General features: G+C 42.7%; 1 protein-coding gene across 1 annotated transcript in view; it reads right to left on the bottom strand.

The window, feature by feature from the left end:
- The window catches only part of AAGAB (alpha- and gamma-adaptin binding protein), a 27,803-nt gene extending 5,273 nt beyond the window's left edge, over positions 1 to 22,530 (bottom strand). Inside the window, exons 1-7 of the mRNA XM_018552830.1 lie at positions 22,381 to 22,530; positions 10,049 to 10,239; positions 7,955 to 8,051; positions 7,752 to 7,841; positions 7,585 to 7,668; positions 5,204 to 5,280; positions 2,501 to 2,600 (exon numbers count right to left, since the gene is read on the bottom strand). Of these exons, the coding sequence (XP_018408332.1) occupies positions 2,501 to 2,600; positions 5,204 to 5,280; positions 7,585 to 7,668; positions 7,752 to 7,841; positions 7,955 to 8,051; positions 10,049 to 10,239; positions 22,381 to 22,450 (709 nt within the window). The 5' untranslated portion in view covers positions 22,451 to 22,530. The remainder of the gene's footprint in view (positions 1 to 2,500; positions 2,601 to 5,203; positions 5,281 to 7,584; positions 7,669 to 7,751; positions 7,842 to 7,954; positions 8,052 to 10,048; positions 10,240 to 22,380) is intronic.
- Positions 22,531 to 22,546: the final 16 nt, after the last annotated feature.

Raw genomic sequence — 22,546 nt, 5'->3', positions numbered from 1 at the left:
ACAATTGCGCTACACATGTTACATATCGTCGCGAACGTCGCAGTGAGAGCAATCATTTTAGGGCCATCAATCACTGATAACACTAAACTGATGAGCGGTAACAGCTTTTAATGCGTCGCCTTTGGCCAAATTGGGTAATGTAGTTTTTTTGAGGTTTCGCGCGCATGCGCAATTTAAGGCTTGACATGTTTGGTGTCTTCTGTAGTTTTTCCTTAATATATTAAAAAATAAAACCCCCAGTGGTGAATAAATACCACCAAAAGAAAGCTCTATCTGTCCCCAAAAAAGGGTATAAAATTCATTTCAGTACAGCGTTGCATGACGGAATAAATGTCAGTCAAAGTACCGCAGCGCTGAACACTGAAAAATGGCCTGGATGGGAAGGGGGTTTAACACCGCGGATGTCAACTGGTTAAAAGCACACAAAAAAAAAAAATATGTACAAACCCTCTATACATGCCCTGTAGCACAATAAAAAAACAAATGAGGGGAATTTATTAAAACTGGAGCAACAGAATCTGGAGCAGTTGCTCATGGCAACCAATCAGCTTCTCTCTTCAGTTTGCGCAGGTAAGATTTGAAAATGAGAGAGAGAAGTTGATTGGCTGCACTGCAAATCCCCCTCAGTGTGCTTTAACGTGTGAATTTTAGGTGTAAGCCCAGTCTAAGCCAGAATGTAAGTGTTCCTTATGTGATCTGCAAATTATCTGATATAGCAAATTTGGAGCTTACATTTCCACAGGGCATAAAAACCAAGTCTGTTTATAAAGATGCTACACAGTGGCTCAGCTTTGAATTTCTTTAATAGTTTTAAAAAGGAACTTGTTGGGTTTTATAACCATATATTTTTAAAGCTCTGTGCAATTCATAATTCAACCAAATTGAAAAATAGTAAAGTGTCTTTTGGAAATGTAGCTCAGTGTTAGAGGAATTCTGAAACAAAAAAGAAATTAAAAAAAGCAGCAAAAGAAAAAAAAAAAAAGAAAAAGAAAATAAAGGGCATAATAATTTAACTTTGCTCCTTTGTGAACAGGTCACCATGGCTGACGTGGACATCTTACATCTCTTCTATATAAAATTGTATTCAATTCAAATAGTATCCTAATTACAGATTTTATTTGAAGATGGTCTTTAAAAACAGTTTCATAGGATCAACGACAACAAAATAATCGCCCAGCATCCACCTTCAATATATCATTTTCCCCATCACAAATATCGCCATACGAGGGCGCAGAAATTCATAAGAATCTCTTTTCACCATCATTCGTCTCCGGCAAGAAAAGCCAGAAACTGCCTGAGGTTTAATATTTGTAATGTTCAATAATGCCCAGAAGATGTTTGTGTTGTGCTTCTGCCATTATTAGCACATTATCTTTGTAGAAGAACTTGGTGGTAATGACAGGCAGGAATGACATTGTCGGACCTGCAATAGGCGGCTCCGTACTGGAATCACTGACATGAGTAACATCACACTTCTACAACTATCTGCTCATAGCAACCAATAGAAAATATACAACATGAGTGTATTCCTTCTGGATATGGGATACTCTGAATAATCCGAGTGCAGTTATTTTCCAATTATTTGAAGTTAAACGGAACTTCTTAATAATGAAATAAGGGGGCTACCACTATCCTGGAACAACCATGAAGTGACAACGGACATCCACATGTTTTTCCATGCCAGCGACTCAACACATAGTAAAAGAAGGATAATCATGACACCCAAACATCATCCACCTTCATAACAAGTCATTTAAACATATAATACTTTGGATAGAGAATTGCAGGAAAATTTCTCCCTCAGGATGTGAACTGTCCATTTCTGGTAAATGTCTGAAAGTTGTATGCAGTTAAAGCGAACCTTCACCCTCTTTAAAATAACAACAAGCACACCTTTAGAAATGTTTAGTAATGACAACCTTCAAACAGATACTTCTAGATAATTGCCGGCTTTGTATTCTTTGCATTCCTTTTTTCTTCCCCTGACAGTGGCCATGTTTACTAAGGGCAGCTTACCAGATCGCCTATTACTTCCTGGAACTCTGGCACATGTGACTAGGACATGTGACCATGCACATCATCTCAGGGGAGGAAAATGCCTTTCCCTAAGATCATGAGATTACAGACGCGATTTCCCAGCAATGCTCTGCTGATGTAACCTTCCCAGGATGCAACGCTTTGGCACATGATATCATTTTGGCAAAGAGGACCAGGAAGTAGAAAAAAAAGAAATTGTAAGTAAAAGAAATATGTTTGTTTAGCTAATAAATGTACGATGATTTCATATCAGGATGTAGAGCTGTATGCTGATGTGATTTTTAGTCAAAGGGGGTAAAGGTCCGCTTTAATGACTAGTTACAGATTTATAGAACCTCAATTTCCAATAACGAGAATGGCTTCCCTAAAGAACAGTTTATTTCTGTGTAGGGAGCAGTAAGGCAGGCCAGCCGGCAGATATGACATCAGACACCGGATATAGTTTTGCAGCACCAACACTCACCTACAACAGAGTCAATCTGAGAATCGCAATGACTTCCAGAATCGCCACCTCGTCCTGGATCCACAGGATGCACTGCAGCCCCTCCACTGGACACAGAGACCTGAGAGACAGAAAATGATTATGGTAGTTGGCCATAGGAAATGATTAACTTTAGTTAGAAGTAGAGAGGGAGGTTAAAAACCATTAACACAGATGTCAGATTTAATACAAATCTGTGTTTAATGTTATATCTTTTCTATAGATTTAGATGTGATGGTATACAATGATTTCCTGCTCCTCACCCCCGATTCCAACAATTTGCTCCTTCAAAACGAACAATTATTACATGGCAACATTGAGACATACCTATCGTTTTGTTATTTTACACCAAAACACCAGGCTGTATATAACGGACAATGCAGGAGATGTATATACAGTATTTCTAAACAAAATGATATGCCAATTGTTTTTGGACTGCCAACCCCTTGATGGATTAGGTGTCTGTGCTGCTCTATTCATAAGCCAGAATTTTGGACAGTTGCTCAGTGAAACTCACATTTTCATGTTTTAAACCAGATCAATAAAAGGGAATTACCGTAAGCAACCCCGGAAAGATTGTTGGTTGTTTTTTCTTTTTGTGGAACATTATTTCATGAGTCAGAATTTTGGTGGAAGATACTTGTACAGAATTGGGGAAGGCTCAGTATGGAGCTCAGTATGAGCAGAGGTCAGTGGACCACAAATGTATAAACTTTTAGAAACAGCCTAAGCTTTAAAAACCCAAATTTGCCATATAAAAGTACAGAAATCCTCTTTAACAAAACCATTCATTTTATAGATTTATTATAGGATACAGTATTGTATATAACTACATTTACCAACCAAAAGCAATAAATCAGAAGCAAATCTATTAATAACATGAAAGTAAACCAATGGCAGCTCATGCGGAACAGACTTTGCATGCTTGCAATGAACATAGGTCTATGGCTTGATGGACCATTTGGTCTTTTTCTGCCATCGGGCTTCTATGTTTTGTTGTTTCCTGTATAAGAACTGAAGGAAAGATGGAGAGGATCTTCACAGCAACCCAATCCCAGCTGTCAGTTCTTTTTGGCTGGATTCACACCTAGGTGACACCTATGACGCGCATTTTACGTGCATATATTAAGTTGTGTTTTTTGTGAGCAGATTCTGGCACATTCATGTCAATGTGCAAAATGCACGTAAAAAGAATCACAATGCGCATTTTTTTATCGAGTCTATGGGATAAAACGAGCTGAAATCTGCCCCAAAGTAGCGGATTTACTATTTCGTGCGACAGACATACTCCTGCCTGCGACAAAACACTGACACATGCACAGGGGCGAGAGAAATGATTGGGATTACTGGTGTTGAGCGGTTTGTCGCACCATTCGATGAGCGACAAACAGCTTAGGTGTGAATGAGCCCTGAGCGGAGGTTAGAGGACACTACTACTAGTTGTCATGGGCATCACCTTAACTTTTTACCTCTTTCCGTTTTTCTTTTTGTTTTTTTTAGACATGACGGCTATTGTTACACTACCGAAAACACAACAATCACCACCAAAAAGGGCAAAACAACAACAAATGACTGAATATATGAAATGCATATTAAAATGCTTTACAAACAAAATATATGCTATAACCACTCATGCATTAACACTTTAAAAAATCATTAGAAACAAAAAAAACCTCCGCTCTAAAGTAACTCTGTCACTTAAATAAAGGAATGAAGCTGTTGGCAGGTATACATTGTAGTGACGTATACCTTCAGCAGTTTTATTGCACCCTCTAAGCTCGATTGCCGGGCCGCTCCGAAAAGGCAAAGCCCTGGCACGTCTTTGTAAGGTAGGTGAGGGTAGGCCCTCACACACATCTCTATTGTCCCATCATTCTGATTGGCTGCCTCACTAACCAAAGTCAATGACAGGAGGAGGAAGGCAAACTCCGTCACAGCCAGAGGTGCCAAAGTTTTACCCGATCACAACAAACCAACATTCAGGTATAAAAGGGAAAATGGAAGCAAATCCAAGTGTGTGCAAACACCTCTAGATACCCGCACTTTATACCTGCAGAGTGTGTACTGTATGTACCTGCAACCCTCATTGCAGTACATACCAGCGCTGGATACAACATTGAGGGGAAAGAGGGCAGAGAAATGGAATAAAACAATACAAACTGTCCAAAACTTTGACAGTCTTATATTTCAAGTAAGAAATGTAAAATGGCAAACTGGAACCTCTTCTCCCAAACGTCATTTTATAGCATTTGGGAACCTGAAAGAACCTTTCTGCATGCACAGAAAACAAAAGATTTTACCGGTTTATAAGCAATGCTATTTACTGTAAATATAAACAGCATATTGGATATTTAGAGACCTGCATGAGAACCTCAACGGTAAAGTAGCACAGTGATATCTAGAACACACAGGTGTAATAATTGCTTGGTAATGGTACATTGTTTAGGGTTTGTTCATAGCAGAGCGTACACATTAGATATTGTATCTGACAGATGAGTGGTGTTTGATTTTTGATGGACCCCCATTTCAGTTATAGCAAATCAACAATAGTTTTGCTCATGTCATGCAGTTCCTGCTCTGGAAAATGCTTCACAATACAACATGACAATGTATCTGTTGTGGATCATTCCTCAGCACACACAGCTGCCATTGTAACCCTAGGACAGAAGGAAGATACCCACTCACGTTATCCTGTGAATCTCCGCTGCTCTCTGTGCTATGGTTTACTGCTGCCAAGGAGCTGAAGAGCCCATAAGACTGTTCTGGAATTACATAGACACCATTTACCATTCAGTATGTCAGAAAGCAGAATGCATGCCAGGCTGGCAAACACATGGACAATCCTGAAAGTAAGGTCAGAGGATCTGCAAGACAGTTCTATAGATTTATATTATGAAAGCGGTTTCATAGAATAATCTGGAAACACTCCCTGTAGTTATCCTCTGTATACATGGAATGTGATATCATATCCTGCAATTGACTGTTATAAGCACATTAGACCTATAGAGAGTATGTTTTCAACAGCAATTAAATCTCACCATCAAAGAAAAAAGTAAACTCCAGTCTGAGTAAACAAAGTCTACTGTATTTCCGCTCACTTTACTGTACAGAGTGCTGGTTAGTCCCATAAATCTCTGGGGGACAGTGGCCATCACCACGTCAGATAGATGTTAGCTGGGGAAGGAGGGCTCTTTGCATTGAATTCTGCACTTCTGCTTTCGTGACAATAATCATTTACTCAGTAGAACTGAATTACAAAAGCTGACACACAACTAAACCAAAAGTGAAGCAGTTGTCATTAGTAACCAATTACATTAACTGGTTCATCTCATGTACCACCCTAAATGTCTGTGAAGGTTCTCATTCATCTCATCTAGGTCATGGTATATCTGTAAAAAAATAAGTCAAGGCAACTGGACTAGCTATATTATTATTTATTTTTGTTTTTTTTAAATGGTTTCTATAGTCCACCGTTACATCTGAACAGCAATGCAGAGAGGCCCTTTGCTTTCCTGTGGTGAGATGGAAAAATTCAGTGATCTACTTTGTCACTTAGATTGGGAAAGAGATTTACTAATCTTTAGAATAGACCTAAAAACTTTAAAAAAGGTAAACTTTGCACCATCTCATTGTTTGCCCCACAGCACCTCCTGAAATACAGAATTTGAAGAAAAAAAAATTGTTTTTGAAGATTCATATAAAAAAAAGTTGGAAACAAGATGCTTAAAGCGTTTAGATGCATTAGGAAAGTGATGCCATTAGGTCCCCTTTCCCTAATCCTTTCAGCCAACATAGGGCTGGACAGATTCATGGAGGAAGCCAAACCGAGGTCTAAACAGATTAGGGGAGAAAGCCAATCATAGGCGGGTCAGATTATAGGAGCAAGTCAATCAAGCGCCGATCAGTTTAGAGGAGGAAGCCAACCGTAGGCTGGAGAGATTAGAGGATGAGGGCAATCGTGGGCTGGACAGAATACAGGAGGAAGCCAATGGAGTGCCTGACAGATTACAGAAGGAAGCCAATGGCTTGCTGGACATATTAGGGAATAACGTCTGATGAGATCAATTACTCAAGATGCATCTGGAAAGTCAAGATACATTTTTAATATGATCTTTACAATGTATTTTTTGCACAGCATATTGCATTTTGGGTTATGCTGCTGAGCAACCCATGGGAAAGTTAATAGTTTACATTTATCTGGGGCTGCAACCAACTAATCGATTAATTGATAATAGTTGGAGAGTGAGAATAGTTGTCATTATGGATTAGTTGGTGGGATCCCCCTAGCTCTCTCCTCCATCCTGTGAGGAGGGCTAAGCAAGCAGTGGGCGGGTGCAATAGCCAGTCTATTGCAATTTGAAAAGGCCAATAGCAGGCTGGCTATTGCACCCGCCCACTACCTGCTAATTTACATTTAGTTGCCGTCTGCAGAATCCTGCCACTGGCAGCTGTCATTCCCGGGCTGAAACTGTTCAAGCACCTTGTGCTTACAATACAATTTTTTTTCAATAATTATAAAAAGGTGGAAAAAAAGTCATTTTTGGTTTCAGCCCGACACATTCTGCTGTGGGGAGGTGTGTTGCAGTGCCATTCATTTCATTGGCACCCCAAACATGCCCCCCAACCACAGTGTGATCACCTGCACTGGAATGCACGTTACTGCAATGCTGCGCGTTTCAGTGCGATTGCAAAAAATTGTGCATGCAGTTTTATTCACAAGCAAACTTTATGTTTGTGATTTTAAATTAAAAGGATGGTACTTTTTTTTTTTAGCCGATTGATCGAAAAAATAAATCGCCCAACTAATCGACTATGAAAATAATCATTTGATGCAGCCCTACATTTATAAAGAAATAATATGGCGTACAGTAAACACTGTGGTGTCCAGTGGATACTGATATCTGCTCTCCACTATAAATAGGCCCATTAGACCTTAGATATGCTTTAATGTAACAAACATAAATCACAAACTTTTAACAATAACAACTGACCTAATATAATAAAACAAAAACCCAGTACACGTAAATGAGAAATTCCAATGATCCATAAAAAGTTTCGGGACTCACCATTCTTCATTTCCACATTAGACCACACATTAGCATTTAAAGCCTGTACTATTCGGGTAACACCAATGGATTCTGGGAAATCATCTACAGTGACAGAGAACAAAAGAATGAATACTTTCTGAAACTTCTCAATTGAAGAGGAATTTCTACTTAAAGATTGACATTACCATCTTCATCTGGCAGCTCCTCCGGGTTCAGCTCCACCAGCTCAAACCCATGTTGGATACACCACTCCTGTGCCGTCTGCCGGCTCACACCTGCAATATGAGCACAGTTATGGCCAAAAACTCGGAGCACAGTATTATTGCACAAGGTGGACAGAGGTCTGGAGGGACCAAGTTATGAACACACACAAATAGAAAAGTCTCACCAGTATCAGACACCCGGTCACACACTAAGATCATGACATCAAGCATCCAATCTTCCAGTAATGGAAGCCATGGAGACACCTTCTCCAGACCAGATTTCTGTCAGGAAATATGTTTTGGTTAAACACTACAAAACCAGAACTCCAGCCAAACAGCTTAATACACAGCTGCATTTCTGTTGAGACATTCCTATGATTTTTTTGGCCCAAAACATAGCCAGGATGCAGACACCCCAATTTACTACTGAATTTTCCTGTGTCACCTGAGATTATAAAAGTAGTTTTCCTGTTTACTGGATTATAAAAGTGCACCATAGGCCTGCTATGCTCTCCCTTGTGCTCTCCTCTATTGTACACTGCCTAAACTCTTCTCCCCCCGCCTCCCAGTACCTGGAAACATGATCCGATGACTATACTGGTCAATAAAGTCCAAGTGGCTCACAGGACATTCTTTGCCACTTTCAGTTGTGCAATGAGATCATAGAAGATAATGTAAAGAAATATTCAAGTAGTTATTTTATCAGTATTCTAATGAAGTCATAACTTGACTGAAGGGTGTGGCCAACGTCTGCCTAAAACACTAGCTTGTACTATACAGTTTGGGCACCACCAAAATTATAGCCCTGAAGACAGTAACTTGGCTAATGCACATCTCTAAATCGTAAGACTGACTGGGCAATGCTACAAGAAATACATTCACTTACAATTGTAAAGGATTGGTTTCCCAACAAGAGACACTTATACTGGAAGCTACTCTGCAGCAAATGTATAAACGGAGAAAATAATATCAGACTGCTAGGATTGTATATGTGGCAATGGTTAGACTTCTGTTTAATGGGACAGACATATAGGATTCATAACTCTATCAGTTGATGAAACAGATTGTTTAAAATTCCTAAATATCTACTTTAAATAGTATAGTACTGGACTAATCACGGAAGACACAAATAATAATCCTGCACCATATTTATTTTCATTAAACAATATTTAAAAATCATTGATTCAGATTACCTGCATCTCTGAATGTACCAACTACAAATCAAGGAACTCTACCTTTGTGAAGACATTATTGAAATGTTATATCTGTTACACTACTGTCTGGGTTTGGCAAGTGTTAGACATTTTTAAAAAGGTCAGAACCCCAATAGCGGATGGTGTAATCCAATGGTGGTCAACTTAAAAATAACAGAGGCCCTCAAATGCATCCCTTGACACTTAAGAGGGACGCACAATAGCAGTGTGCTTTTGTGCACTGAGGTTCACTGCGTCAAAGTAAGCAGTCCTATTAAAATAAAAGGGCTGTCAATGTACTTGCAGGTCCTGCTGCATTTTGTTTGCAGTATACCACAATGTACACTGAAGAGAAAGTGGGAGTAAAATAAGGCCATCACTGCGGTCAGTGGCGATAATAGTAACCCCCAGGATTAGTGCTGTGCCGCACTGGTGCTCAGTGGCAGTAAAATGTAACCACCTTAACATTGGTGGACACTTACCTAATCATACACTTCTGCGCCACTCTCAAGCATTGAAGACGAGACTTTACTTGTACTCTCGGGAAGAGATGCCTCTGCCTGACATTACAATTTATTTCAGTGCTAGGAGCTGGAAAGCAGAGAGCATTTCAGTGCCCTGCATCCTGGTGCTGCTCTAATGCTCAATGGGTGGCAGACCAAGCCCAGCACACGTCAGATCATACACAGAGCTCCAGCTGTTGGGCACCAAGGCTGTGAAAGGTGCATATTTCCATTAAAACATGTGGTGGTGGCTAGTGTGTGTGAAGGGTTAACTGCTCAGTTGAACTGTCCCAGCATCTGTTACCCTCGGTCAACCAATGCTTAGATTGTTGTCCAGCAAGTTAAGACAATTTCTGAGCATGGTAGAAAAGGCAGAAAGTGTGTACCTCACACCCTCTTCTGTTCATCCACATATCACCGAGCTGCCTCACAGTGTCTGTAGGATCCTGGGTTGGACAGACAGACTCTTGAAGTTTACATTCATTTGTCAGCTCCAATATAAATTACTACATCAAATCGCCATTTTAATATTTTCCTGTACACATTTATATGCTTGGAATGATAGCCAAACTAAAACACTTACCACGGTGCTGTCAAAGTATACAACGAAGGCCTGAACAGACTCCAATACCCGAGTGGTCACCTGGGTTGTGCTGGGTACTATGCAGATATTTACAAGGGCTGTGTAGTACTTGTTGTCTATCCTCCAGGGGTACTGCCTCACACCCTCAGTCTCTTGTACAAGTGTAGAAAGCTGGTCTGTTCCAATGATTTCTTTTAAAAAAAAAAACACATATAAAAAACCTACAGAACTCTTTTGGTATCTATGTTGCGGTCTAGTTTGGGCCCACAGACTTATCCTTTATGGTGGCATGCAAATAAAGCAAAGAGCCCTCAAGTTAGAGCAATCATCCACAAACAAACTACATTAGTAATTATTATTATTACAGGTATTTATATAGCGCTGACAATTTACGCAGCGCTTTACATACTGCACATTCACATCAGTCGCTACCCTCAAGGAGCTTACAATCTAAGGTCCCTATCTCATATAAGTACATATGAGGGCCAATTTAGAGAGGAGCCAATTAACCTACCAGCATGTTGTTGAAGTGTGGGAGGAAAAAGGAGTACCCGGAGGAAACCCACGCAAGCACATGGAGAACATGCAAACTCCTTGCAGATAGTGACCTGGCTGGGATTCGAACCAGGGACCAGGCAGAACTACTAACCACTACACCACTGCCCAAGGAATGATGCTAAACACAAGCAACACTCGGAGTCTCCATATTTTCTTGTGGTCACCACCATCATCAAAAATAAAAATATATGTAGTCCCATCCTTACACACTGATTTGGAATGGTCAAAAGGAGTTTGACGGAAATCGTCTTTCCCAATCATTTCAAGCATATGGAAAGATGAGCAGACAATTGTCTTGAAAAGTATATGCCATGTGAACTATACATTGTGATCCTGCCTTTACTTTGGCTGTGGTGTTGATGGAAAACACTACAAATGTGCATTTCAGATGCTTTAGTCACAAGGTTTTAAATTCCTGTAGAGTCATATAGACAGAGCTCTCCCAGCTATTACTAAATCACTAAAGACTCATCTCTTTAGGGAAGCCTATCACACTTCAAACTAACCACTGAACTCTTTCTCAAACAACTCATCCCCACACAGCTACCTCCTCATGTATTACTTGCCCTTCCCTTTTAGATTGTAAGCCCTGAGGGGCAGGGCCCTCCTTTCCATCTCATCTTCAATTGTATTGTGATTGTAATGTCTTTCTTATATTGTAGAGCGCTGTGCAAATTGTTGGCGCTATATAAATCCTGCATAATAATAATATATATTTGGATTGCTATATAAATGATCCTATACATCCCAAACAGTCAGTAAAAAGAAAAGGGTCTTTATCAAAGTGGTACGCCGGCATAATTTATCTTATTGCTCCTACACAAAAGTAGACCCCCATGTGCTTCCAAAGACATTGGACTCGGGGAGGTATGACAAGAGCACTACAGCTTCTCCTATTGACTTTGTGCTGGACGCGTCCAAACTAAAGAGCAGAGCACGCCTCTCAGACAGTCGTAAAACACAGAGCTGCCTTCTCAGACAGGCTGCTTCTCCAAAACAAATGTTATCCCAGGAATGTGCTTTGAACATGTGCCTTCCCCGCCTGGCTTATGAGGAGCGAGAAGTAAGCACACAGCATCACACAACAAAGACTTTTGTCAGTTTTTCCCGACAACAGCTTTTGTTGACAGAGGAAGAGTGACCACTTTCACAACCATTGATATTGCCTTTAGATTGCTTTATTTGTGCTAGTTTATCGTTAACGTGTATCGAAAAGGTAAACACGTTTTATTGAAATGGTGAAGGTTAGAACCCCTGTTACCTTTTTATTGCTTTACGAGACCCCTGATAGGCACATGCTTGCTTTTAGGTCAGTGACCCAGTAAATGGCCAGGTAAGGGTAAGAAGTGTGTAGATGGACTTTGGACTGTGTCTGTACAGTTTCAAAAGGACAGGAAACTCTGGATGTCCCCATAGAAAGACTAGGGACAAACTGAGCTTCTCCCTCATTAACATACAATGCTTCTAGATTTGTAACCCTTTGTTAGGGCAGACAGTGTTCAAATCTAGTTTACAGCTGATAACGAGATCTGCCGGCACAGTACAGACAGGGTTAATTATGATAAATAATCCTCCCCCCCCCACCAAGAGAAATATACAGATAGAGAAAAACTTTTCAGAAAAGAGTAATTAATATGTAAGCAGCAACGTTATGCTATGTGAATGAGAAACATGTAACAAATCTATCATAGCGGTTATCCCAATTATAATAATCCCATTTAGATTGTAAGCCCTCAGGGGCAGGGCCCTCCTTACCATCTCAAATTGTATTGTAATGTCTTCATTAAATTGTAAAGCGCTACGCAAACTGTTGGCGCTATATAAATCCTGTATAATAATAATTTTGAGAGGAGGTCGGAGATGTAGTCGGGGGGAGGAGTTGTAGATGGCTTTGTATGTTGTTGTTAGTATTTTGAATTTTGTTGGGCGAGTGGAAGCCAGTGGAGGGATTGGCAGAGGGAGGTTGCAGACACTGAGCAGTTGTGATAAGGTGGATGAGTCTGGCAGCTGCATTCATAATAGACTGAAGGGGGGAATCGCCTGTGTAGTGGTAGGCCGATGAGGAGGGAGTTACAGTGCCTCATTAAATAGAGCATAGGAAGTTTTATAAATTAAACCCTTAAGTTGACTTAGACCAACTGACATGACATTTACCATATGTGGGAGGGATCAAAATACATACATAGGTGGTCACCATGGAACAGCACAGAGAAAGTGAACTGCTCTGCCATCGGCTTGGACTCCCACACAGTGCAGTCCTGGACAGAATTATTTTGAAGTCACATTCATGTCATTACCTAGTTCAGTTTGATGCTCAGCAGAGGAGAAGGTGGCAGATGTAGCTGTTGTATACCTATTCATCGGATAATTTCTTTGTACAATAGGGAATAGGTAACTGTATTGACCAATCGATTGGTCTAATAATTAACCAGCCAAGGTAAAATCCCAGGTTTAATGATGACGAGAGCCGCCATACAGGTGGCAAGTTTCAGGCAATGTCATCCACTTTCATGCCACCAAGAATTGCAAATATCATTGCAAGCAATAACCAGAGATGAAGGAATCCACCACCAACTGCAATTCCATCCACAATTAGCATCTTCAATGCAGTTTATTAAGAGATCAAACTGAAATAAAAACAGTCAAAATACAGCAACTTCTCTGAAACCAATCCAATTTGCATTTTTTGCCACATTTGACTGTGGCAATTTTAAAATGACCCTTTTGCATTTGATCAAATCCACCCATTTTAGTAGGGATGCACAGAAATTTCGTTCACCGAAACATAAATCGGCAGAAAAAGGCACTTTTGGCAAAATGCCATCTTTTGGCTGAAATTGCAGTGCATCCCTGGTTTCTCTCCTCCCCGCTGGGTACTGCTCTCTGTCCCCTCTGACACAGTGCAACGTCCAGCAGGGAGTAGAGAAACTGTCACATGTGGCTGAGCGGTGCGGGGGAGGAGAGCGTTGAGCGCCCGGCGTGTCACAGAAGGCTGGGCCGGTGTTGCGGGGGAGGAGTCAGCTGTCACAGGAGACTGAGCTCTCCTCCCCGCACCACTCAGCCTCCTGTGACAGCGAGTCAGGATGGAGAGCGGGTACAAGCAGTCAGTGATTGCTGAGTGTTTGTACATAATTGAGGACAGAGTATGTTTAATGTGTCCCCCAATTATGAATGAAGGGGAAGTGATCTACATCACCTCATTGTTCATTCACGATTGTGGTTATAGTAAACATACTCTGTCCTCATGTTATGAAGGAACACTCAGTACAGGGGATTCCTGTTCATTTATAACAGGGGCTGCAGAATGAGAGATTGAGAACACAGAGTCCTCAATCTCTTTCTCTATATTAAAAGGGGAAAAAAAATCAGGAATCTGTTTAGACCTCCAGTATTTCCCAGAAGGCCCAAAAAAGTTAGAAAAAAAAAATTTCAGTTTCAAAAATGTAATTTCGGTGCACCTCTACTTTTTAGTTCTTTTACTGTTCTTTGTTTAAAGCTGGCCATACATTGATCTATTTTTCCCTGTTCAACCCACGGGTTGAAAGAGAAAAATAGAGCAGATTCCTCCATCAACACTACCAGCGTGTCGACTGAGGAATCCTGCTGTTTGCATTGTATTATATTATGACAGTGGTCGCCGTCAAAATACCCAACGAGAGTGGACAGCTCATTGGCTGTCTGCTCCCATTGTACGAAAATTTTCCGGCCAGCTCCTTCGATCAGCTGATCAATGGACGCCGACCGAAAGGGTGCCGACACACATCAAATTTCGTCCGGTTCCTCAAAAACCATCTGAAATTTGAACAGTGTAGGGCCACCTTTAGACAAAAGAACAGAATGGAAGTTCATTGTATGAATTTGCCCCGAGTATGGTCACAGACATCTGTTTTTGTACCAGCATACAAAGCTATACTGAGGAGTGTAGATCTGGATGGAGGCACCAGGCATGCATGGCTAAGCAGCAGTTTGGTCTTGGTGTGGTTGTTTACATAAGACTTTGTAGCTTCGACTCATTGTTCTGCAGAATGCAATTGTGTTACAACAATGTACAATTATATGAGCATCAGCAATCTAAAAACATTGATCCCAAATGGCTGATATGAGAATTGCAAACAGGGATCAGCTAGAAATAACCCAATGCCTACAACTGTACAGTAACAGAAGACGGGACAAACTCACATGGCCGGTAAAGCAAGCTTTGACAGCCACCTGGTGGAATAAATTTACAGACCCAAATCAGTCACTTTGTATCAGAGATAACCAATCCAGAAGAAATATCAACTTCATTAAAGTGACACTACACTTAGGAAGTGAATCTTAAAAATGCATCTCAGTACCCGATTACCAAAAATTTATCTTATTTGTGTATCCCTCGGCTGTAGATCCTCCAATCATCTCTGAGGGCCCAGTCACACCATATCCAGTGAGTTGTGGTGTGGTTCAAGCCCGGTAGGCACTGGATCGCATAGATCAAGCAGGACAGTGTTCTGGAGCGGGAGGGGGCATGTTAGTGCCAATCGTGTAATTGGCACCGCAGACACACCTCCTGCCCGCAGTGCGATCTCCCGCACCGGAATGCGAGGTACAGGAATGCCCTCCGTTTCTCTCCATTTTTTCAGATTGCACTGGACCGGAGGAACGCAGGCACTGCTGTGCTACGCAGAGATCGCACCGCGGGCGGGGGGGCTTGGCTGTGGTTCCATTGACTTCAATGAACCGCCACACCCCCTTCAAGCCCTGAAAGCAGGAAGCCAGCCTGGATGGACTCCAGTGCGTTCCAGCAGCGAATTGTGTTGCAACCCACCGGAGCTGATGTGAACAGGCCCTCAATTGGTGCCGACACTTTCCTTCCTTCTGGAGGGTGATTACTTTTGTTCTCCAAGGTCCCCAGGTGTGCCGTAAAGTAGCCACCGCTCCAAGCTGCCTCCCGTGATGGCCTACAATCTCATGTTGAGTTTACTATTTTGTATTGGGATTGTAGTCCATCACAGGAGCGAGCTTGGAGCGGTGACTACTTTACAACACACACAGGGACCATGGGGAACAAAAGTAGCCACCCTCCAGAAGGAAGGACAGTGTCTGCACCAATTCAGAGATGATTTGACGATCTACAGCCGAGTGATACACAAATAAAGATACATTTCTGTTAATAGTTAGGCACTTGAATGTATTTTTAAGATTTAAAGGGTTTCTAAACCCTCTGTTTTTTCTGCATATATCTACTGCCAGCAAGCCACCGCTTGCTGGCAGGGACAGATGTAAACATCAGGAAAGAAAAAAGAAGATCGGATTAAGAGACATCATTTAAGGTAAGTGCTGACATTAATATTGGGGGGGGGAGGGAAAAATTTTTTTGACATTAATGTCACTTTAACCGGGAGCTTTTGGAATATCAGGTGTAAAATAAGATTTTTATTAAAAATGAAACAATGCAGAAAACGCTAAAAACTTTATGCACTAAAATAAACAGATACAAAAACTTTTTTTTTTAAATGGCATCTCCCAAGCTGACTGAAGAATGTTTCTAGTCCGTGGCTATTCAACTTGCTACCCCGATACACCAAAGTGAAAATGATGATCCCAGTATACGGTCAACCTTAGAAAGTATCTCACCACAAATGGAACTAGGAATGCAGGGGATGCTTGTAACCTGACTTCGAGCACCCTCAGGATGAAAGGAAGCAGTATTCATTTTTTTTTTTGGTGCTAGGGGGCGCGCGCGAGCAGAAAAAAAATGCCGTCTGGCGACGGCAACCCGCGAATGCGACAGTGCCGTCCGTCCGTTTTTCTACTACGGGCGGACGGCAACTGGTTAAAAGGTGGCCATACACTGGTAGATATTCGGTTGGAAAAGTTAGTTTCAGCCATGAACCTTCGATCGATTATAGCGCAAATACCCCTTCAATCATTGTCAAATGGCGATTTCAGAAATCGTTCGTTAGCCATACTAACCAACCAATTTTTGATGAATTGACGGAAATCATTTCCTTTTGTGCATATGCTGTGTTCCAGAGATTTTTGTCGAATGAAATCCCCACTGATTCATCGATCTTCGTTCGGTCAGGGGAAAAAAAATGTCCAACCTGAAAATCGATGATGTACCATCAACTGTTCGAATCTCGTTCGAAAGACCATTTGTGTACTATTCCCGAATGACAATCGCACAGTGTATGGGCACCTTAAATCTTAGTATACCCAGGCAAGATCAAATTTTTATTTCAAAACAGTGCATTCCACATGCATCAATACTTTCCACACTGTGCAAAATAAACTGGAAATGCCTGTGTTCACTGGCCCTTAGAAAATCACTGAACACAGAAAGGGAAAGTTCATTTTTACCAGCCCAAGTGGCTTGTGTAGCAATTATGTCATGCCAGAGGTTTATCAAAAATGTAGTTTTAATTTATGAGGAATGTAAACTACTACACTGCTGCTATGCACACCGAGGGGCTGGGTGACAGATTGTGAGGTCAGGCATTTGAAGCAAGAGCCAAGATTTAGGTGACCACATATCTCTGAATTGTATGCTAAAGAATCAAAGCCAAATAAGAGGGAAAATATAAATTGTTTAGGAATTAGCTTTAGGGCTGCAAGTAATGATTATTTTCATAATCGATTAGTTGGCCGATTATTTTTTCAATTAAATCGGATAAAAAAAATTAAACAAATACCAGCCCTAATTTTTCTTCAATTGCACTGCACTGGTACGCAGGGCATTGCGGTACCGTGCGTTCCAGTGCAGTTGATCGCACTGTGGGTAGGAGGAGTGTTTGGGGAGCCATTGAATGGCAATGCAACACACCTCCCGCAGCAGAATTGGTCAGGCTGAAACCAAAAATGACTTTTTCCCACCTTTTTATCATTTTTTTTAAAATTGTACTGTACGCACATGGAGCTTGAATAATTTCAGCCCGGGAATGACAGCTGCCAGTGGCAAGATTCAACACAGGGCAGCTGAATGGAAATACAGCAGGTAATGGGCTGGTGCAATAACCAACCTGCTATTGGCCATTTCAAACTGCAATAGCCAATAGCAGGCTGGCTGTTGCCAGCTCTCCCCCTCCCCGGGCCGCTGCTTACTCTGCCCTCCTTCCGATAGCCTTCTATTCCCCTGTCCTCGCTCCTGCCAGATCTTCACCATGTGGCCTGCTAGAAGGTGCACAGACATTGCAGCAAAAGTCTCCTGGCCGAGCTTCTTCTTCTGCACAGGCCTGGACAAATCTCTGTTTATTCCAATAGGTCCCAACACTGGACAGCCTCTTCATGGGAATGGAGAGTTTCCAGAAGAAGCTGCCCAGCCAGGAGGCTTTGCAGCAGGCGTACAGTGAAGATCTGGCATTTGCGCAAGAGTCATTCCATACTGATATTGTACCAAGACCGTACATTGAAAAAGTAAAATACTGACAGTATGTCAGAAGGAAATACACCGTCACTTCTGCCATGAAAAGCCGGCCTGTCAGCATTCACAAAATCAGTTTAGTTCTGCTGCATTCCCTTCAATAATGCAAAGCTGTACCGGCTTCTCTCCTGGACTGAACTGGCTTACTCTGATTTCACTGCACACTGGGAGCTTCTCACATTGTGCATTAGAAGCTGCAGCAAGTCAGATAGAACCGGCCTCATTTCCTGGCTGAAGGACATCCAGCATCATCTAGCTCCTTCCTCCCCAGCCTAACTGTCCCCTGCCCACCCCTTTCATTCATTGGATTTCAATCATGAAGCAGTAGCATCACATGTGAACCTTACGTAGGGCTGGCCACATGCAAATACAGTCTGCCTAGGAATGCCCACTTCTGCAAACTGAGATCCAGCCATCAAGGAATTTTGAGATTTACATAACTCTTCCCAAGAGTCAGCCCACTGCTTGCATCAGGGTTGAGGGCTCTTGAGAAGAGTACTGAGGCCGGGTGCTGTGATGTTTGTGCTGGCCCCACCTACATTGCATTAGAAGCATTGAGACCATTTTCAATCTCTCCCTCTCTACTGGAATCTTTCCCTCCCCTCTAAAACATGCCCTGGTCACCCCAATACCCAAAAAAAACATCAAATGGACCCTACCGACCTTAACAATCTCAGACCAATCTCCTTACTCCCATTCACCTCCAAACGCCTAGAACGCCTTATCTACAGCCGCCTGAGTTGCCACCTCGCTGATAACAACCTTCTAGATCCCTTACAGTCTGGCTTTCGCCCCCTACACTCCACTGAAACCGCCCTCCTAGAACTCACTAATGACTTACTAACACCAATGGCCACTACTCCGTACTCTTGCTATTAGACCTTACTGCTGCTTTTGACACTGTTGACCACCTGCTCCTCCTCAAAAAAACTCCAGTCACTTGGCTTACAAGACTCTGCCCTCTCATTGTTCTCCTCCTACCTAGCTATGTGCTCCTTTAGAGTCACCTACAAATCTAACCTCTCACCTCCTCTTACTCTTTCTGTAGGGGTCCCCCAAGGCTCTGTCCTTGGACTTCTTCTCTTCTCTATCTACACTTCCTCCCTTGGTCAGTTAATAACCTCACATGGCTTCCAATACCATCTCTATGCCGATGACACTTAAATATATCTTTCTACTCCACAACTCTCCCCCTCAGTGTCCTTGCGTGTCACAAATCTACTAACTGACATATCAGCCTGGATGTCACAACACTTCTTTAGGACTTGGATCACACCAAGCGCGGAACAGGTGCAGAGCAGTTGCAGACCAGATCAAAACTGCATCCAATGTATTCCTATGGTATTTTTTGCTCCAGTTCACATCGCAGTGTGCAGTTCCAGAGCAGGTGAAAAAACTGCAGCAGGCCCTATTTTACCTGCTATGGAACGCATGCATATTTTTACCAAAAACGGCCCGGAACGCATCAAAAAACGCGGCACAACCCACTGCACTGCGTGTGCAGAAACCTGAGCGGATCTGCTCTGTATTTGGTGTGAACAAGGCCTAAAACTCAACCTTTCAAAAACTGAGCTCATGACATTTCCTCCCGCCAGTGCACCTTACCCCAACTTTTCCCTTGAGATTGATGACACAACTATCCAGCCCTCCCCTCATGCCAAGGTCCTAGGTGTCATCCTTGACTCGGACTTCACGTTTCTACCCCACATCCAATCACTATCCAAATCCTGCCACCTTCACCTTCGTAACATCTCCAAAATACACCCCTTCCGCACCAAAGAAACCTCAAAACTACTCATCCACTCGTTATATCTCGTCTTGACTATTGCAACTCCCTACTCATCGGCCTACCACTACACAGGCTATCCCCCCTTCAGTCTATCATGAATGCAGCTGCTAGACTCATCCACCTAACTAACCGCTCAGTGTCTGCAACCTCCCTCTGCCAATCCCTCCACTGGCTTCCAATAGCCCAAAGGATAAAATTCAAAATATTAACAACCACTTACAAAGTAATCCATAACTCTGCCCCCGGCTATCTCAAACCTGGTCTCAAAGTATCGCCCTAACCGTCCCCTCTGCTCTTCCAAAGACCTTCTGCTTTCCAGCTGCATCAACTCCTCCCATACTCGCCTCCAGGACTTCACTAGAGCCTCTCCCATCCTATGGAAGTGTCTACCCCAACCTGTCCGTCTATCTCCCGCTCTGACTGCCTTTAGGCGATCCCTTAAGACTCATCTCTTCAAGGAAGCCTATCCCACCTCAACCTAACCTCTAAACTATCACTTTCTCAAACAATTCATCCCCAGACAGCTACCTCCTCATGTATCACTTCTCCTCCCTTTTAGATTGTAAGCCCTCAGGGGCAGGACCCTCCTTACCATCTTGTCTTGTAATGTCTTCCTTATATTGTGAAGCGCTGCGCAAACTGTTGGCGCTATATAAATCCTGTATAATAATAATAATAATAATAATAATAATGGGGCATTGCTCGATTCTGACAGCCACGGCTCCCAAAGGCAGATCCATGCTGGGATTTGTAGTTTTATCACAGCTGGAGTGCCGAGGACGCCTACCCCTCAATTAAATGAATCAAAGAATCCTCCAACTGAACACAGTACTTACAGCTGGTGTGGGACACTGAAGCTGTCAAATGCCGGCTCCACAGCTTTAGAACTGACCAATCAACAACTGCTGATGGCTCAGCGTGTGGCTTCTCCCTGCAGAAAGCAGTGACAGTAAGTCACCACTACCCACAGGGATTTCCCCCCTCCTCTCTCTGTTCCTCAAGCACTCATGGGAGAGACAAGGAAGGGGGCAGGCACAGCTGGCTCAGGCACTAGAGAGGTGGGGCCAGCTGTCAATCAGGTGGCGGGGTGGATTCTGACAACACTAGATGCTGACTTTTGGGTCACAGAAGAAAATTAGTAAATTGCATTATTGAGTTTTGTGAATTGACTACCTCTAAACAGCAACTATATAACAAGCGATATCAATGAAATAACGGCCGAAATGAAGAAAAATAAGCTTTGTGAATTGACCCCATTGACCCAAAAGAGAACTAAAGTAGATGTGTATTCATTGTCCTTTTCATCTGTCCCTCCAGCGCTGGTGTGCGTCTCCGATCCAGCGCTGACTCCTCTGTCCTCCTCTTCTCTGATGTCCCACGGTGTCTGCACGCGGGTACACGCTGCTCCATAGACTTACCCTGTGTCTCGCTTTGTCTTCCAGCCAAACATCTGAACTGCGCATGCGCCCGCCCCAAGATCCTTTGCGGCCGCCCGAGACTCTTAAAATGTTCGGGCGGGAGTGCGCAGCGAAGACACAGGTAAGTATTAACCCTTTCAAAAAGTTTTTTTTGTTTTTGTTTTGCTAGCAGTAGATATATGGAAAAAAAGTGAGTGTTTAATAACCCTTTAAGTCCCCCGTCCCTGCATGCACACATATATAAACGTAAATACGCCACACATTACATATTGCGGCACGAACGTCGAAGTGAGAGTAATAATTGTAGGGCTATCAATCACTATTCACACTAAACTGATGAGCGGTAAAAGCTTTCAAAGCGTCGCCTATGGCCAATTTCAGGTATGGAAGTTATTCGCAATTTTGCGGGCGCGTGCGATTTTAAAGCTTGACATGTTTGGTGTCTATTTAACCGACGTGACCCCGTCTTTTATATTTTACCAAAAATTTTAATTCATATAAAATGTTTCATAACATAATGTAGGGAAAACAGGTTGGTTGTTTTCAACATTTTCGGTACTTTTTTTATTATATAGTAAAAAATGACCCCCCCCCCCTCCCCCAGTGGTGATTAAATACCACCAAAAGAATGCTCCATCTGTCCCCAAAAATTTTTATAAAATGAATGTCAGTACAGCGTTGCATGACGGAATAAATGTCAGTCAAAGTAGCGCAGCGCTGAATACTGAAAAATGGCCAGGAAGGGGGTGTAACACCGCGGTCTTCAATTTGAAAAACAAACAGTGAGCTGTATGCTGCAGACCGCTCCGCTTCCTTCACAGTGACCCCGGGGCAGTGCATGGTGCTGGTGGTGTGAATGTGACCGCACTGTGCTGCACACTGATTCGGTTGGAGGGTTTACTGATGGCTGTATTGTCCTCTCTCCATGACCTGTCTCTGGCTCACCTCAGAGTAGACAGAGGGCACTCAGGTGTGTACACCGCAATAAGGAGCTACCAGCCGGTTATATAACGTCCATCCCCGCATTCTATCAGCCCCCGGGGTCACTGCTCTCCCACAAACCCCTCAGCTGACTAGGGGACACAACAAACACGTGACTCCAGCATCATGGCAGCCACCCCCTGCCCTTCCCAACCCGCCATCACCCCTACAAGGGGAAACAGCTTACGTGTCACCAACTCCTCTTCATTGAATTCGGCAGCGCAGCTGGTGAGGAGCACACAGGGCACAGAGGCCATGACTAGTCCAGCTGTCTCTTCCGTACAGCTACGAGAACTACTTCCGCATGGCAACCGCCCAACTTCCTCATGGCAACTCTTGTACTTCCGCCCGGC

Source organism: Nanorana parkeri, unplaced genomic scaffold, assembly GCF_000935625.1.
Source record: "Nanorana parkeri isolate BGI_ZX_2015 unplaced genomic scaffold, ASM93562v1 scaffold98, whole genome shotgun sequence".
Classification (NCBI taxonomy): domain Eukaryota; kingdom Metazoa; phylum Chordata; class Amphibia; order Anura; family Dicroglossidae; genus Nanorana; species Nanorana parkeri.
The sequence above is the reverse complement of the archived record's forward strand: the minus strand, read 5'-3'. Positions and strand labels throughout refer to the sequence as shown.